A 16,275-nucleotide genomic window follows, 5' to 3' on the forward strand; every position below is an offset into this window, starting at 1 on the left:
AGAGGATGTGCAGAGTACAAAAACTGAGTGTTCACCGAATGAATTGATTCCCAGGACTCGCAGGAGCTGCGTGTGCAAGTAACTCTTTGCATACACGCTTTACTTCGATGCAACCAAAAGATGGCATCGTAACTCTTCATTGCCATCAGTCCCACTCTCCCATCTCTCTCACTATTCCTTTTTCAGCTTTCTCTGTCGTAGCTCTGCTTAGATACCTTGATCATGAGCCATGAATACAACATGGCTGTCTATCAGTGAGATTCATACTGTCATTGAAGTAGAACACGAAGTCTCAGAAACAGGAGACAAAGATGACGAGATTCCTGATTATCCCGGATCATCCTCTGATGACGAGTGTGCAGAGGAGGAAACTGATTGTCTCATAACCAAAAGGACAATGAGGAGTTAAATAATCTATCTAATCTCTAATCTAATAATCTAAATAATCTATTTCTACTAACAAGTGTGACAGTGAAGATATTTATGCACAAAATTCGACAGTAACCTCATCCCAGTTTAAATCACATTGCACTCTGAGCAGTCACCATAATCAAAATGGTTACAAATGTGACCATAATCAGAGTCACTGAGAACTGTGACATAAAATCCACTTTTAACCTCTCACATTATGACACAAAGGGGGAACAGAACAGAATGTTCAGAGTACTTTCACTAAAGATATCTCAAGAGATATTCCATATTTTTACCATTTAAAGTTTTTATAAAAACTGAGAAAAAGAGCCAAAAAAAAAAATCAACCAGACTCATAAAATGATTCAAACTTTATTACGTTTCAAAACAAAAAAAAAAAGAAAAGAAAAGAAAAACACAGAATAAAAACAAAAGAAAAGAATTCATGTAAGAAAAGAGAAAAATAAATTATATTTAAAATATTTTTCAATACATAATAGACAAGTTATATCTTTTAAGCATATACAGCATAATTCAGTTTATATATGTATATATATATATATATGGAGTATTTTGTTAAGTTCCTTGTACAAAGCACTACAAAGATATGATTTCCAAATTCTGTAGCAGCCATGTTTGAAGGACACACCTTCAGAGAGGGCAGAGGAATGTAATAAATAATACTTCATTTCCATGGAGAAAAACAAGATACATGAATGACATTTCAAATTCAGGGAGCATAGTAACACCAAACAGAATCACGCAGTACCTTCTGTGATCTTTGATGCAATAAGGTATTTGCTTCGATTTTGGTAAACACGTAATTTCGTTATAAACACCTGTCGACTTATGCCTCAGGCTGTTCCATTATTTAAAAGAGGGCAGGTTTGGCACTTTTATGCTGATGTCTCCGATATTGATGTTGCGGGGCATTTCCGGAAGGTTCATGTTCTTTACGGCAGATACAGCACGCGCAGGAGCTCCTGCAATCCCAGCCTACGCATAAATATAGACATGCAGAGAGTTAAAGTTATCAACATCAAACATCACAGATATGAGTCACACAACAAACAAGCGACGTAGACGCTTCGTCTGCCACATCGTACAAAAATACAGTCAACATCACCACACAAAATGCAAAGCACTGACTAATTACAGATTATGCAAGTATACATCCAAGTTCCCATGGCTGCAATGTGCACATGCATTACTCGTTTCATTCTGATAAGAACGAAACTGAGTGATTAAAAAACAACAACAACAACAACAACAAAACAGCTATGGAAACTGCAAAATACAAATGTGTCCTTTTTAGTAAGTACGGCCTAAAGGCGTAGGCTGGGAAGATTAGAATGAATAGGACAGTATCAAATGGAAACCAATCAAGAGTCTTCAGGTCTGATATGCTAAGAAGGAACTGGATAAAGCAGAAAGATGGAGACTGATGATGAGAAAATGGGAAGCTGAGAGGCTACTGAGGCACATGGAAAGCTGTGGAATCATATTTATGAAAAATGAAAAGGCTAGGACATTACAGTAAAACCAGATTAAGTTTCTTTTTGTAAATTATTTTAATGCAACAGGCGCCTTTCTTAATCACATGGCTCACTCCACTGATTACAGCCCATGCCTGGGTTTCTAAGGTCTGCATCTTGGAATCTTTGAGGTTGACTCTAATAGGATTTATACCATTACAAATAATGGTAAAGAATGGCTACTGATGAACTTTAGACTTAAACCTACCAGAGCCCTAAATATATCAATTAAAATTCAAAAGATATAACCCAGTGGTATTTGGTTCTTTTAATAGGACACGATGCCTGGCAACCAGGCCCTAATAACTGCATTTGAAATTCTACGAGAAATTGACAAACGTTAGAAGGTTTTGAAATATATCATGTGAATACAAGCAATGACTTTGGTGTTCATGAAAGGTGCAAACCTTGCTCAAGAAATAAAAGAACTGGAGCAGATTAACAAGCTTACTTAAGAGTATTAGGAACTTATTCACAGGACAAGTGTGGGGGCGGGAGGCACAATTCTCTTATGGCAGCCAAACTTCAGCAAGTTTCTGCTGTTTTAATCTAACACATTTGAATTAAAAATGATGGCTCCCCAAAACATGATTAGTTAAATTGGGTGTTAGCGTGGTGTAGGAGTAAAAGACTGCATAAAGTCCATCAAGAGGACTGCCAATCCCTGCTTCAGGGTAACTCTGCTAATCCAAAGAGTAGGTCATCTGAGCTACTAATCAGCTAATCACAGTACAGACATAAAAAAAATATTCAAATGTTGGTCGAAACAGAATCCTAGACACTACATACAGTACACTCAGCTTTGAGAACAATAACTGGTATATTTTCTGGAAAATGTACCTGCTTTTTTTTAATTAAAAATTAAATTCACATTGGTATCAAATATTAGTAATTCACATTTTCACACATTGCTTTCAAAGAACTTTAGTCAAGAAACATCTCAGCAGTTGTTTATTCAACTGAGGGCTTGATTTAAGACCATTTAATTTCACCCTCAGAACAAAAGCTGTATGAAAAATATGAAAAGTGTCGGGAGCCTGGTTTGACAAATTCTGCTGGCACTTATACATGTTCACAAAAATTTACTACTGTGCATGAAAACTGTCACTGACATAACTAAGTTATGGACACTAGAGTTTCATATCTAGTGTAGAAGGAGAGCAAAACTGTCGACATAAATATGAGTATTAGTCCTTGTTTAGCACAAAAAAATGCATTTAAAAGGTTAAATTGGATGGGAAATCCAACGTTTCTTGCTATCACCCATCACCTCTCAAAAATCACAGAACAAAAAACAAAACACAAATACTAACTACGACCACATAAAATATTTCACCAAAATAACTACAACTACAACTACAGCTACTTACAGACAAACTACACATCACAAAGACTAGCAACAACTGACTGATTAGCTTTTTGTAAAGAGACCAGTGCTATAATTCAACATTACAGCCCATGCAGATGGCTCTTTTTCCCCCCCAAAATGAATTCTAACCAAGATGTGGAACTTTTTCTTTTTTTTTTTTTAATTTTCTTTTTCTTTTTTGCATTTTTAGGGTCATTTCTGCAACTCAGAGATAACAGCTAAATACTGCAAGGCAGTTGCTTAAGACTGCAGAATGTGCTAAATGGAACTCCTGATAAAAGTATTTCAAATGTCCCCAAGGTACCCTGACTTGAAATAGAGGGCTAGAATTTAGTTTCATAGCGAGTTATATCAAGTCTTTTTTTTTTTTTTTTGTCTGCATCAACATGTATTAACATTTTTGCACATTTATTAGATCCAAATGCACATGGCTGCTATTGGTAACATCTTTTGTCTTTAGTGGAAGTCAGTCAGTCATTACTAGAGATCATTTGACTGTAAAATGCTTCATGATACCCAGTTTCACTGATCATGAGCATTGGAAAGGAACAGATTGAAAGAGGAAATTTCAAAAGATGGAAGAGGTGAGACAACAGAACACTTACCAGATCTGAGATAGCATCTTAATTACAGTGTATTTTTCAAATGATTCCGTTTCAATGTACACTACATAACTCAAGCTTGTAATAAGGCCAATAACTACTAACCACAATAACTACATATCAAGAAATGGATTACTAAACAGCTATGTGGAATCAGACCCTAAGCAATCCTATTTGATTTTCTGAAAATGCTAAATCTTGATTTTTGCTACTTAGCTACTACTACAAGTAGAAACTTCTATCTACTTGGGGCTTAATTTTATCAGAGGTTGGGGGTGTTTAAGGATGTTACATCAAGCTTCAGAAAATACATTGACCAGTAAACATAATTCACTAAGTCCCCAGTAAGTTAGTTAACTACTTGGGGCATATTTTGTAAAGGTTTTTGATCATTCTGGAGAGTCTGGGTCAATTTTAAAATGGTTGAACACTATTTAAAAACGATTTAAAAACTGAAATAAACGCTTTAAAATACTTTAACCAGAATGCAAACAATACAACTAATATGTGCCACATTGTTTTGGTGTATCAGCAATGTACTGATGTCATCTGACAGCTATTAAGTTAAAAATCTCAGCAGATTTCACATTTCAGCAGCTAGTTTTTGGCTTTCCATTGTTTAAATCTGACTGATTGTGTAAAATTGTGTAAATCTGATTGATGCACTAATTGTAAGGCACCTTGGCTTAAATGCATCTGTGAGATACCAAATTGTAAATTGTAAGTTATAGCTTTTATAACATGTTGTCATAGATGATCACATCATTTAAACAGGTGATAAAATTAATACATATTTACCAGCAAAAGGTCAAAATTTCTAAATGTAAGTGGTAAAACATGATTTTTATGGCATACATTTACAAAATTATTTAAGTGACTAGACAATTAATTGACAGTCTAAAAAGAACTTAGACTCTGTTAGGTTTGTTTACATACTAATACCTAATACCACTGCTTGAGAAATTCTGATTAAATACAAATTATCTGTGGAATTTGAAGTCTCCATTATTATAAGATCAAGAATCTTTGCACTCTAAAAAGTTTAATTACAAGAGAGATTTTCCTTTTGTGTACCGAGTCTTTGAAAAAACGGCGTTTCAACATATTTCACCTGTACAGTTTAGAGCACTTTATGAACTATTTTTAGACCAACGAACATTTTGTTCCCTAATAAGTTTGTATTTGTCAATATGTTTTCTTTTTATCAGGGATTTTACATCTTGTTTCTTATTTATCCATGGGCATAGGTTTGGCTGTAACAGATTGTACATTTCACAATGATAAAATTAGGCCCCTAGCCTATAGAAATACATTAAATGAATGACCTCTGAAGCACACTGAATGTTCAACCCTTAGGATTACTGGTGTCAGGGTACTTGGTTTGAAATTCAGCAGTACCTGTGTCTACCTGTCCTGTCTGGGAGACTGAAAGATAAAGGTCTGCAAAGAGAGAAGATGGAAAGAACTAGAAAGTCAGGAAAGAGGAATGAGGAATGATTGTTAAAGCAGATCAAAAAGTAATCACAGTTTATATCATAGAAATAGTGTGATACGACCCATCTTAGACCGCACACAATAGGAATGAACCAGAAATGATAGAAATTGCCTTTGAAAGCATAAAATTTCAGATAAGCTAACAGATTCAAGTATGTTATTTTCAACGAGCAAAAAATGGTGTGTCAAATCAACTGTGCTTTAATTTCAAGTGATTTCAAATATATTATTTTGACAGTTTTGTTAGTAGACTTTGTTTGCTTTTGGCGCTCTTGTGTAAATCAAATTTAAAATATTTTGGCTTCTACATCAGTACTGCAGCCGGTCTAGGGTAGGTCTTAATGTAAACAGGCGACAGAGTTGATTTGATGTTAGAGAAACAAAGACTTTGCTTACACCCATCAAGAATGATTCAGTTATCATTTTAAATCAAAAAACTTCACCTAGCTCTAAACACATGCCGCTGATATTAGTCACATACTGTAAGATGTTAAATTGTCTCTTCAAATATTCCACTTCAAAGGTAAACTCTGCAGGCCAGAATCAAGTGAAAAACCTTTTCGATCATCTAATGAGACAGTATGGTGCATCAAGAAGTCGAAACACTTCAAAACTGAGTAAGTCTGAACATTCCAAGCAGTAAGAAATATGATCTGTACAACTATGTATAACTTGTTCCACAGAAATGCCCCATTTAGTCCAATAGTTTGCTGCAGTGTTTGACAGTACAACAGAACATGGTGGATTTTGGAGTAAATCAGTGTAATATGGCTCTTAAAGTGAAAATACTACAGTTAAAATACAGCATTATTTCTGTGAAAGAGAGAGAGAGAGAGAGAGAGAGAGAGAGAGAGAGAGGGAGAAAGAGACAAATGAAGATAGCTTGGCTTGTTCACTTTTTTCAAATGGAACAGACATTAATATTAGGTCTCATGAAGGTTCTGCTTGCTTGTCTGGCATTTAACACATACATAAGAATCTTACAAACATTAAAAGATACCCAAATAGATCTATCCAAGGTGACATCAATGCTTTACTAAGCAATATGTGTAAAATCCATGTGGCACGAGCTGCTCTTTAGCATGGAGACCTTTATAAGCTTTGCTTGCATCAGACAGAGTGGTGAGCAGTAAATGCACAAGAGAGAGGATATTAAAAATGGAAGCTGTAAATGTATCAGTTCTCTCAAGACATTTCCTAGTGCCATGACAATAATCTATATTAGTTTGTGCTGACTTTCACATACAATGTCAACAAAAAATGCTCCATTACCCAGAAAGCTTTGCGTCCATTATCACACCACAGATTATCGCGTACAAATGCAGACATTTTAAATTAGACATGTAGCTGATGTTTATGCCCAATTTTGCAGGACAAAAATACTCTTTTCTTTGTTAATAAGCTGTTCATAACAGCTGATAGAATCAATGTTTTTTTGTATTTGTTTGTTGAAATAGAGACACTCCATATTTCCTGCTAACTGATGTTGTCTCTCTTGTTCAGATCAAACTAATTTACAGGGATCTAATGGATTTCTACAGCACACTGTGTTACTGAAATAAACAAGTAATGGTAGAAAGAAGAAAAAAAAATGATTTTTGATTTTTGAAAAGGGAACGACTTAAATGAAAGCTGAATCATTCGAGCAGATGTTTGATATTTTTGATTTGAAAAATCTCATCAACTCTATTCACAACCCACTCGACGTCCAAAACAAGAGTCGCTTTTGAATTTGCTCTGAAAATATCTACGAACCATAATTCATATGGATGGAATGATAATGATGTAATGTCAATTAGTCTTCTTCCAAATTTCTGTGAGAACCTACAATATCAATGCACATGTGGGGGGCTAAGAAATTCCAAAAATTCCAAAAGGGAACTAAAGCACAGTTCAATTTTAAAGTGAAGGCAATTGGTATCTATAACGGTTATATTTCGGTACCGGGACGAGACAAGCTTTCAGTGCGCCGCGACACAGAGGCAGTGAGGCACAGCGCATACACACACACACACACACACACACGCACGCACACATACACACACGCACACACACACACACGCACACACACTCAGAACAAAAGGAGCAATCAGGAAGGCATCCTTATAGCATGCAGGCTAAAAATGCACATACACATGCCTGCTCATACCATGACAACAATCATCACATGACAGTGATGCCTCTTACCTCAGACTTCTCCATTTTGTTTTGGGCGTCGATTTGTGTGATTATCTCATTCATATTTGTCTCCAGGACCATTCCCCCCATCACCATCTCTGCCAGGATATTGTGGACCTGTGAAATCAACACGTGATTTATGCTGTGTATAAAAGTGTGACCATTCTTAACATCCTGAAGGTAAATATTTGTTTTGATAAACTATGTTTGTTAAATAACCATATCAAACTTGCATCACGTTCAGCATAAGTTTAACAATATTGAATTTTTTAATTTCTTTAACATATTTATACACACACACACACACACAAAATTATCTGTAACCATGTAACTATTTATGGTGGTGTCCTAGTGCCTATGCTACAGTCAAACCTCCTCTCAGGGGAGAAAAGATTAACACTGAGGTGCACTAGCTACAGTGATTTTCACGAACACTGGCTTCAGTCTCGTTGGGATCTACAAAGTCTGGTTGTTGTTAATGATTTGCTTTACCTTGTCCACATGGAAAATTAAGTCCAGTTCGCAAACGTTCTCAAAGCATTTGTCCAGTGTTTCCACAAATACCTGAGGAAAGAGTGACCATAGACTAGAAATAATTAAACATAGACTCAATTTAAAGGCATACATTGTCTAGGTAGAGGAAGGGTCATAAATAAAGAGGCAAAAAACTGGTGGAAGGCCACTGAGGGGTCAAGATCAATTGTATCAAGTTAGTAATGTGTGTGGGAATACCTGGATTAAGTCAAGAATTCCAAGTTCACTTTCTGAGGAGTCGACACAAAACACAAAATACAGCGTGGCATAGTGTCTGTAGATAAGCTTATTGTCAGATCCTCCTATTAACCTTATCATACACAGAAAAACAAAAAAGTGTTTAGCTTTAAGAAGTGAGATCAAGCCTGTATCACCTCTTTAAACAAAATATATTCATGATGACATATTCAGTTAATAATAGCAGTTAATAACTTTAGGGGAAATTATGAGTGGGAAGTTACAAGATTTTACGAAACAATATCAGTGACTAATTTTCACCAAAATGTAAGCAGAATAATCACTTGCACTAATAGCTAATAACAATGTTATTACATTATATACTAATTATAATTATTATGTAGTGCAATAATTATTCAATTAAGCAGTGATCAGAATCGCCAGACAAAGCTACACAATGTTAAAAAAAACAAAAGAAAACAACTTACAGTCCACCTTCAAGAAAATTGCAGACATTCTCATCTCGTTTTGACACCAAGTGAAATGTTTCTCTGATGATCTGCTGCTCTGTGTCTTCACTCTTTTTTGTTTTGGAAGGAAAAGGAGCGACATGTTCAGAAAACCTAGAGCATTCATAGCAAATAACTCTCATAACCTCATTTATAATAGACCTGGAGCAGCCACTAAGTGACTAACATTGTAGAGAATACGTTATGTTAAATTAAAGCTTAATAATGACTCAAATTTCTTCTTTTTTGGGGGGGGGGTTGCTGTCAAATAGAACATTACAGATGAATCAACACACTTTTCTTTAAATACAAAATAATAATAATAATAATAATAATAATAATAATAATAAATCAGCACTGTTTCTTTAAGAAATGTTCACACATCCAAGTAAAACTGACAACTCAATCTCAGGTGACCATGAATGCAACTTCCTCATATTCTGACTGCTTTGTGCTAACTGCCACATCATCAGAAACAGTGGTAGTAATACCACAATCCAGCCTGCAGATGGTGATATTTGGGGAAATTCTCAAGTGGCCATGCTGGTGCTTCCAAATATCCATGATGACACACTTCCTTGCTGCCAGAAGATTTTGCTGTCTCCATACAAAACAAGGTGTGTAATATGTTGGGTTTTTTTTTTACAAGTCTGTCTAACATAGAGGTAATGCACCAATATTTTCCTGTCCACTCTATCCTGGAGCATAGAGGAAAACTCACACAGCATCATTAAAAAGCACACAGACAAACCATTCTGTCTGTTTTTCACACTGAACTGTCATCTGTTCAGGGTATGTCAAAATTTACATTGCTTAGGAAATTCTATCCAAGACAGCATGTACTTCTTTACTGACCCACTTACACAAGAGACTACCATGAAGATGTGACAACCTCAACAGTGCACAACATAACACATTCCAGTCACGTCAGCTGACAGAACTGTACTGTTTACATTTCAGACTGCATGTAAAACACAGGGAAATTGTGGGGAAAAATCTTTTTTTGCTGAATTCTGTGATTTTTGATTGCGATGATCAATTACCTAGATACTAATATTATGTTAACAAAAATGTATAAGCAATATGCATGTCAAAAATCTTTTTGTTTTTGTTTTGTTTTGTTTTTTTACGGGATTGCTCTCTTACTCAACGTTTCATGTAGGTTAAATTCAGTTTCACTGATTTTTCTAAACCCTTTTTTTATTTTTAAATGATCTTTGTTTCAAAAAAATTCCCACATCTGGAATTCCGCAATATTGCACATACTGAGATTTCTGAGAACAACAGACATACTTGAAAAGGAACAAGATGAACCAGGACAGGATCAATTTCATGAAATGCATGAAATGTGTATCTGGCCAACATCTGGTTTAAGATTTTACTGTGCCGGTTTAAAAAGGTTCCCAATCTTCTCCATACGACCTACCCATGCACTCTTCACGGTCTTTCAGGGTCTGCTCTGCTATATTCAGAGGACCTGTATAGAGGGCATGGGTTGCCCATCATAAGTTTATGGACTGACAATAATGGATCCTGATTCTCACAAGCACCATATTTGGCTAGATCAGTGTTACTTGAGTCCTTCATTGTCCATACAATGTAGATTTTTTTTACTGACTCTCCCATTTTGAAATTCACACTCTCCTGGCTTTAGTTCTAATGTTCACTAGCTAAAATGCATGCATATATTTTCTTTTGTTGCATCATTTTGTCACAGAATGAGCCAATGTACTGCAAGTAGAATCCCTACTCAGCTACGGCTGTTCTGAAACACCCCGTGCAGAACAAAGTCCATTCTAAGGACCTTATATAAATGACACATTCAAATATAATTAGTCATGGAGTGCAACACTTCTCAGGTTAATCACCAATGCAGTGTGTCAATCAAAAATGAATAAATGAAGACAAATAAAGACTTCAAATGGCCGAGTGATATTTTCACATACTTTGAGGACCTTAAATTTACTCCTGAAAGTGAAGCCTTTTCTAGGAATATGGGGGCCCCTGGGTACCTCTTTTTAAAGTGTGTGTGTGTGTGAGTGTGTGTGAGTGTGTATATGAGACCGCCGAGGTAAGCCAAGTGATTTATGGCATGGGAACAGTGTCAGGGCGGCACAGGTGTCTAAAACGGGAGGAGGACAAGAGCCTTATCTCAGAGCTGAAGGCCCAGCAGTAGAAAAGAGAAAAAGTTGATCATTCACTTCATGGTCACGAGGCTCTCACTCTCTCTTTTTTTTTTTAAACATGCACTACATTCTTCAGTTTGAGCCACAGTCTCGGTAGGGTCACTTAGCAGAGCTAGCTTGGGCAATTCTACATAAAGAATCCACAGAATAGCAAGGCCATTCTTTCGTCACGTGACATACTTCAGCAACGAGAAAGAGAAAAAAGAAAGAAAGAAAGAAAGAAAGAAAGAAAGAAAGAAAGAAAGAAAGAAAGAAAGAAAAACAGTATTGAAACGCATAGCCCCTATAGTCAGAAAAAAAAAGCTTTATAGGGAGAATCTCTAGGGACACCTTTCAAAACTTAAATTATGTTGGTGAGATGGTTATATATTCCACAGGCATGTGAGAGATGAATATGACTCTTTGAGGTCCAGAGTATGACAAAACAAAAAAACCCTACAATAGTCAGAGCCCTATAGAGAGTCTAAAATCCACTGGATCAGCACCCAGACGCTGTTCCTGAACTCTGGGGTCACAGCTATCGGTCATGTGATAAAAGCCGTCTGATCTTCACACACCACACAGTTTGGTCTGGCAGTACTAAAAAGTGACAAAGAAAACCTGATGGAGAAACTTTAACTATTTGTGGACAACTGCATAAGGTAACAACTTAATTGGAAACTAAACTAAAAAACTAAACAGTTAAGGCAACTTCATTCATTTGTTGACTGCACTTCAATATTCAAATAAACAATACAAGCATGTGTCAGCAAGCATCAAACAAGACGGTGTTTTTGCATTCAAATACCGCAAGAATGAAACATGTTGTCATAAACTGTGCATAATCTGACACAGTTCCTTATGACACCTTTTATGACCGTCTTATGGAATAGTTAAGTCAGCGCTACAACAAAGGATTTAAGTGGCTAATCTCTCAGTGTGTTGCCCAATGTAAACAACACTCCCTAGAGACCCTGAACACTGAGCATGGGCACTGTAAAATGTGGTTAGAGTCACATTAAATAGAGCCTACTAAAGCCACAGTGCCTGTCCACGTCCCCTCAGTTCACTTTGCCCATGGACAGATCTGCAGCAGCTTCTTATACATGCCCCACTAAGCAAAGTGACAGGATTTAGGAACCATGATCTTGACTGACATCCAAGGAGACTGCGATGATTACATGTCATTCCGCAGGTAATCAAGGCATTCGGGTACAAAGGCTACAGAAGGCAAGCCGACAGTGGTCAGTGTATCTACCGCTAAATGGCTGTAGTTCTGTGTGAGAGTAGGCTAAACTACAAAGCCAATTAGTCGCAGAGGCTGACCTTATCTTGAGCTTCCTGGATTGTAATGATGACATAACAATGTAGAAATGGAACCATTGCATTACACGTTACTTTATGTCTTTCCTGTCCTCCAAAGAGAGCAAACCAAATGAACTCCATGATGTCTCACATAGGTGACACAAATCTGGATATCTGCATGTAATTCCAAAATCCAAAAGTGAGAGCACACTCTCCAAACCTTAATAACTGCCAAACCTCTAAAATACTACAGCTGGATAATTTAAGTACAAAAATGTGTCATACTGCATCAATTGGGTCAGGCCACACAAACATAGGCACGAGTCAATCACAAGGTTAAGTCACGCTGAAAACTAAACCCGTTGCTATGTAATCCTGTCTCTAGTAACAAGCATCGAACGAAGACCACATTGCATCGTCCATTCGTAAGCCGATACCCTTAGGCTCGTGAATATTTAATGTTGTTAATTCAGGGAAGAGAAACCGAATTCTCTATGATCCAACATACGACCCTGTCTATTGTTACTGAAAGGTTTAGAATACTAGGCATCTCAGTTAATTTAGCTAACCTAGCTTTTTTAAATATAGCTAGATTTGCTGCACGAATCGTCAAACGCCTTTAGCATTAGTCTGAAAAAGGTGGCTGACTTCCAGGAAATGCAATTCATATACGTATTCAAGCAGCAATTTGATTTTAATAAACGTACGTTTTTGAGCTGATGTGGTCAGTCTGCACTCACTGATCATTGGCGGACTGTTCTTTGGTGAAGCGCGACAAAAATAACACATTTTCACTGGCTACTGTAAGCAGATGGAAGTACATGCTAACTGACTGCCCGATTAGCTTTCTAAACTGGTAATCAAATTGAAAAAAAAAACCTGCTGAAAAGTGGCATGTCAGACATTTCTCAAATCAAAGCGGCGTTTTCCCAGTTTAATATTTTCGTTGTTCGTAATTAAGTGGCTAAATACATAATTTGATTTGTTAGAGTACTGATTGTACCTTGCAGCAATAATACGATGATACAGTAAATGCACTAGCGCTAGATAACGAACAGTTTAGGAACTTATCAAGGCATCTGCCAAGGTGCCCTTATTGCTTAGATCGTCGATGGTTGACATTAACAGTATATTTGTTTATTTGTTTTTATAGCTATCTACCTTCAGATAATATTAGAGTTAATACTCACATAGTGTTCGTAGAATTTAGAAAGCCGAGGCTTGCCATGGTTGTTAAATATAAGTATGGCTTTTATCATTTTCAGGAGTGTGACAAAGTGTCGATGAACTGGCGGAAAGCAATTGGTTTGTGAGATTAATATTTCAGTTAACCCTCCAGTGCGCAGTCTACCTGACGAAAACTCCGTTGCAAATCTCTCAATCGCATCGCAAGGCGGAAATCAAGACCACGGAGAAGCAAGCATCTCCATGCTGAAATATGTGGTCTGTCAAAAGATACGTATACGCCTACCGAGACCGACAAGGTCCAAAATTAACGAACAGACCCACCTGAATTAACATTTTAGGAAAAATGAGTCGGTGTTTGTTTTTGTGACCATGGTAATGTAGTTGTGTTATTTCTGTATTTTTGCTTGTATTTAAATTTAATACAAATTAAATGTTGTGTCCGATCTCTTTATGGCTTTAAGGAGTGTTCTGGCGGAAAATGCAGCATTTTTTTCAGTATTGCAGTAGAAATATTTTGCATTACGTAAACAATCTTCAGTATTTTACACTTAATGCACAGACACTTTTGCAAGTAGTCTTATCAGAAGGACCAGTTTATAACATTGCTATTTTTTATGTAGGCCTACCCATTCATCAGTCTGCCTCTGTTCTGTGCTTTTCTCAGTGATATCAGTGTATTTCTTAGGCAAATTGTGCTACTTATATAGTACATACAAGAGTGTTGAACTGAATTTGGAAATTTATTTTGAAAATGAATTGATTTGGATAGTTTAGCTTTCTTCCTTTCTTTCTTTCTTTCTTTCTTTCTTTCTTTCTTTCTTTCTTTCTTTCTTTCTTTCTTTCTTTTTCTTCTAGCTCTCATCCTCCTATTTTTTCCTCCTTTAGGTGGCGTAAGAGCACAACTAAATTAGAACATCAGTGCCATTTAATATGCTTTGCACAGTTTCTAAATTCCAACCTGTAGTCATCATTCTCTGTGTGCGCTGATAGAATTTTTAATTCACCTCAAGAAGGGAATAATGTTTGACTGCAATCCTTTACTAAATGTCACTGGGAGGAAACAGTATACACACACTCCATTCTGAAGTTGTGCCCACTATAGCCCCGAAACAAACAATTCTTTGCCATGTTTACAGCCATTTCAATCATCTCATGAACAATTCAAATAATTTCTTGCATAATCTGTTCTTCCAGTTGTTAGACTGGATCTGTCTTGATTAAAAAGATATCATAAAGTGATAAAGATGGTCTCCTCCATTAAACCTCCTATATGAATAATTATAGTTCATATTCTGAGCACCTTTTAAATACTATTGATAAAGAATAATCAGCAATATATTTTTTTCTTTAATTTGTACTTTAAGGTATTTATTAGGGGAGGGAGAAGATTTCAGGTAGCTGAAGGCTTGGGCAGATGGAACTAGAAATAATCAAGATAGTTGAATGAATGACTAAGTTGCCTTTATAGTATAGTGTATGGTAAAATCAATCTTATATCTTATATCTCATATTTAAATGCTTGTGACCTTTTGCTCACACATATAGTACATGATCCAAGGAAGAGACATGGGAATCTTTCAACCAGTGAAATCCAACCATAGAGATAGCTTACTCTGCACAACATCATTTACCCTGTTAGCAGAACATAGTAGTGATTTTAAACCAACGTGTTAAATTTTGTGTTTTCCTGCAAACTTCAGTGCCAGGAAGTGGCTACACCAGGGGAGACATACCTCTTTTTGCTGTCAGTAGAAAATGGATATCATATTTGAGGTTATTCCTGTTGTTCTCATTTTAATTAATAATTCAGTACTTGACTGACCTGAGTCTATGATAATGATCCTTCATTCTCTTGAATATGCTTCATACCCATGCTTTATTTAAGAGCAATATCTGTTCAGCAGTCAGTAAACACCTAGTCTGACTGCTGAACTCATGAAGTCCAGGTCAGAAGTTCTGCTGGTTCTCAGCCTTGTCTTGTGGCAGAGGACTGAGAACCGAACGTGTTCTTTTCCCAGTATATCAGCAGAATTTGGCAATGCTTACAATAAAAAAAAAAAAAACAGCGTGTTTCAGGGGTTGGAGTGACACAGTTGAATAGCCCTAAGTAATGTAATTATGTAATTTTTTCTAAATATCTCACAAAGATATAAATGAGGTTTAATAGAGGTATAAGAAAAGGTAAGACATGAAATAATAATTTCAGTGTGCGCCAGGCATCAGCTCTTCAATCAGTCTAATGTAACAATGCGACAGCAACTTGTCTCGAATTAACGTGGGTTGTTTTCAATTTTCAGTACAGACACACAGAAAGCATATCTGGAAGATCTTTTAAACATAGGGCTGACAGGCTATATAATTCATTTGTGTATACCAAGCACTGAATCTGATTTACAAACAAGTGTAAGCATCGCTCAAAAAGTTTTTAAATTTTTTAAAGTATTTACACAAAGAGACATATTGCATAGTGTTCTTTGGTTGGGATTTTATGAGAGACTGCTTCTTGTGAAAACTGGAACGAGATGGGACAGGACTAAACCAAGTGGTTTTAGTGGGTACAAGTAGTTTACAAAAACAGAGGGAAAAGAAAATTTCATTACAGTGGGGTGTGCTATCCTTCTATATTTGACTACAATAAATGAAACACACGATCAAATATTTGATGGGTTAAAAGTATAATTTGTCTCAGGAAAGCCTATAATCTGTGACTGTCGTTTCAGATTCACCTTACTACGCAGTGGTGCGGTCCAAAAATGTTCTCCCCCAAAATGAATAAAGAGCGAACGGAGCGCTCAGAATTTTCAGTGA

General features: G+C 36.4%; 1 protein-coding gene across 7 annotated transcripts; it reads right to left on the minus strand.

Moving 5' to 3' along the window:
• Nucleotides 1–1,200: 1,200 nt before the first annotated feature.
• On the minus strand, nt 1,201–13,584 carry ap3s1 (adaptor related protein complex 3 subunit sigma 1). Of its 7 annotated transcripts, none has more exons than XM_030780531.1 (6): nt 13,470–13,584; nt 8,789–8,880; nt 8,322–8,433; nt 8,082–8,153; nt 7,599–7,706; nt 1,201–1,407 (listed from the first exon to the last, which is right to left on the minus strand). In XM_030780531.1, the coding sequence occupies exons 1-6, from the start codon at nt 13,536–13,538 to the stop codon at nt 1,279–1,281; spliced, it is 582 nt and encodes a 193-aa protein (XP_030636391.1). In that variant the 5' UTR covers nt 13,539–13,584; the 3' UTR covers nt 1,201–1,278. The 7 variants fall into 7 exon arrangements, with proteins under 7 accessions (XP_030636391.1, XP_030636398.1, XP_030636414.1 ...); XM_030780546.1 differs by lacking the exon at nt 1,201–1,407 and adding an exon at nt 5,322–5,357; XM_030780538.1 differs by lacking the exon at nt 8,082–8,153.
• Between the last annotated feature and the right edge of the window lie 2,691 nt (nt 13,585–16,275).

Source organism: Chanos chanos, chromosome 1 (assembly GCF_902362185.1).
Source record: "Chanos chanos chromosome 1, fChaCha1.1, whole genome shotgun sequence".
Taxonomy (NCBI): domain Eukaryota; kingdom Metazoa; phylum Chordata; class Actinopteri; order Gonorynchiformes; family Chanidae; genus Chanos; species Chanos chanos.